The 2,350-nt window shown below is 52.6% G+C and overlaps 1 protein-coding gene across 8 annotated transcripts in view; it reads right to left on the reverse strand.

Annotated features, from left to right (window-relative positions):
- cacna1g (calcium channel, voltage-dependent, T type, alpha 1G subunit) overlaps nucleotides 1–2,035 on the reverse strand; it is a 317,809-nt gene extending 315,774 nt beyond the window's left edge. For 7 of the 8 annotated variants that reach the window (XM_013913571.1, XM_005721842.2, XM_005721841.2 and 4 more), the window contains exons 1-2: nucleotides 1,171–2,035; nucleotides 212–532 (exon numbers count right to left, since the gene is read on the reverse strand). In XM_013913571.1, coding sequence (XP_013769025.1) covers nucleotides 212–525 — 314 coding nt within the window. In that variant the 5' untranslated portion in view covers nucleotides 526–532; nucleotides 1,171–2,035. Of the gene's footprint in view, nucleotides 1–211; nucleotides 533–669; nucleotides 711–1,170 lie in introns of those variants that run through there. The other variant, XM_005721839.1, reaches the window with a different exon arrangement.
- Nucleotides 2,036–2,350: the final 315 nt, after the last annotated feature.

Raw genomic sequence — 2,350 nt, forward strand, 5'->3', positions numbered from 1 at the left:
ACACACACACACACACACACACACACACACACACACACACTGATCTGTGTGATCTGTCTGAGCAGGCCTGTCCTGACTCTAGCAGCCTTGTGGTCACTGGATAAACCCTTGTGAGGTGCACAGCAAAGCAGGTGTTTCTTACCTGCCACAGGTGAATGCGCGCATATGCAGACTCCAAACGCGTTGAGTTAAAAGAAAAAGAAAAGGATATGGGTTGCAGACCATTTTGAGGCACCAGCTCCGGGGCCGGGTGGTTTGTTTCAGGTAGAAGAAGACCACGGGGGCCAGGGTGGGGTAGGGCAGGCTATCCCCGCCGTTCGCCGACATTTCCTCCCCGGCTGCAGAGATCCCATCCGGTGCCGGGGACGCCGGCTCCACCGCAGATATCTCGCCGCTCTCCCCGCCTCCCGTCCCGAGCCCGGACAGGTCGTTGAGCCGGATGAAAGTCCTCGGCAGAGAGGAGCGACCCTCCGAGGCCCCGGCGTCGGGGACCCCGGAGAGATTTCCCCCATCCTCGGCCATCATTCACCTCCTGCAAGCAACGGGGTCGATCACAGACATATGATTAGGATCCATTAGTCAGTGGAGAGCGCGCAGAGAGAACAGAAATCGGCAAAATAGATATTTAAAAAAATAGCTGATTAAAAAAATAAAAATAAAGGTACCAACTTTTGGCTACAGTGAAAAACACCTCGCTGCTCATAGGCGCACAATTAAATGCACAATGAAAGGCGAGCAACAGTATGGAACAGCTAGGTGGTGTTGGGGGGGGGGGGGGGGGTGTTATTTGAGGAAATATGGCCAAATATTATCGAAATGACTGCTCAGATATGATCGTTGTATTGGAATATCATCACAGAAGCCGCTTCATTTTACATGGATTAAACTCGGATAAGTGAATATCTACTGTTCAAAGCTGGAGGGGAGACGAATAGATCAGAGCTCCTAATGTGCGGGGCTCACATTCCTTCCCATCAAAAAAAAAAGAAAGAAAAAGAAAAAAGAAAGAAAGAAAAGAAAAAAATCTTGCAACAACAGCGCGCGCTTGCTATTATTGGCTTCCAAACTTCGGCAGCATCACCGATCTACCGACAGCAACACTTCCCACTCCCCCGAGCTCCTGCTAGCTCTCGGAGAGCGAGAGGAGCATCTTTCCCTTCCATTCGTTACCTGTAATGGACTCGGGTAGATGTTCCCAAAGCGCGCTCAGTCATCGCATGATCAGTTTCTCTCTTCTTCTTTTTGCGTGTTTGTGTGTGCCGTGGCTGTAAAGTCCACGCCGGTCTGACGGAAAGAAAGCAAGAGAGAAGAAACGCGAGGGATGGAGCAGACGAGAGATGTTCTTGTAGGTTTGTGGAGCGTATAGTTTCCAGCTGCTGGTGCGCTGCAGTGCTCCTTCTGCAGCTCGGGGTCCGTCTGAGACACGCTGCGCCCCCCTGGGTCGAGTCTCCGGTGTCCAAGAAGCCTCTCCGGGGTCCTCAGGCACGCATCATAATCCTAAATCGTAAAGATTGGGAGGGAGACAGGGAGACTTTTCCCTACTTTTCAGTTCTCAGCCTTCTTTCTTTTCTTTTTTGTCTCTGTTTGTGTGAAATTTACTGACGCCGCGCACAAACTTCTCTCCGCTCCCCTCCTCCTCCCCCTCCTCCTCCACAGCGCTGATGGGCAAACCCCTAAAAAGGGAGAAAATCCTCCACCGAGCTTTGCTTTTCCCCTCCTTTAAATGAACGATCCCGGCACTTTCATCCACAGGCGGCTTTCTTTCAAACGCAGATCCCGCTCCGGAGTTTCAGCACATCCATGGAGATGCTGCTGCTGCTGCCACTGCGCATCCCGAGCGCAGACAGCCGTCCAGCCTTGTTTCTTTTTCTTTTTTAATATTTCCTAAATATCACAAACACCTCCTTCCTCCACTGTTGCGCGCATGATGAAAAGCACCGGGCTGCTCCCGCTCCTTGCTCTCGTCTCTCTCTCTCCTTTCTCACTGTACTCCGTCCATCAGCGAGGTTCACACAGCTGGATGGGGGGTGGTGGGGGGAGTAGAGGGTGGAGGAGGGAGGGTGGTGGTGTGGGGGGGGTGGGAATCCTAACTTCTCACTGCCCGCCCCAAAGAGCGCCACTCTAAGCCAATCGCTGCGGGGCTTGACTCGGAGGTGCCCGCCCCCACTGGTCGAGCAGGAAGTTGATTAACAAGTGCTGGGAGGGGGCGGGGCGAAACAGCTGGATTCTTAATATCGAACGCGAGCCAATGAGAAGCGAGGGAGTGATGGCATCTGCCTTGCGATTGGTGGTGGGCTTTATTATGGGGGGGTTTTTAATGAAAAAAGTTACCACGGTGCAATGTTACCTG

The sequence above is a fragment of the Pundamilia nyererei genome, unplaced genomic scaffold (assembly GCF_000239375.1).
Source record: "Pundamilia nyererei isolate P.nyererei 1_Seehausen unplaced genomic scaffold, PunNye1.0 scaffold00005, whole genome shotgun sequence".
NCBI lineage: Eukaryota > Metazoa > Chordata > Actinopteri > Cichliformes > Cichlidae > Pundamilia > Pundamilia nyererei.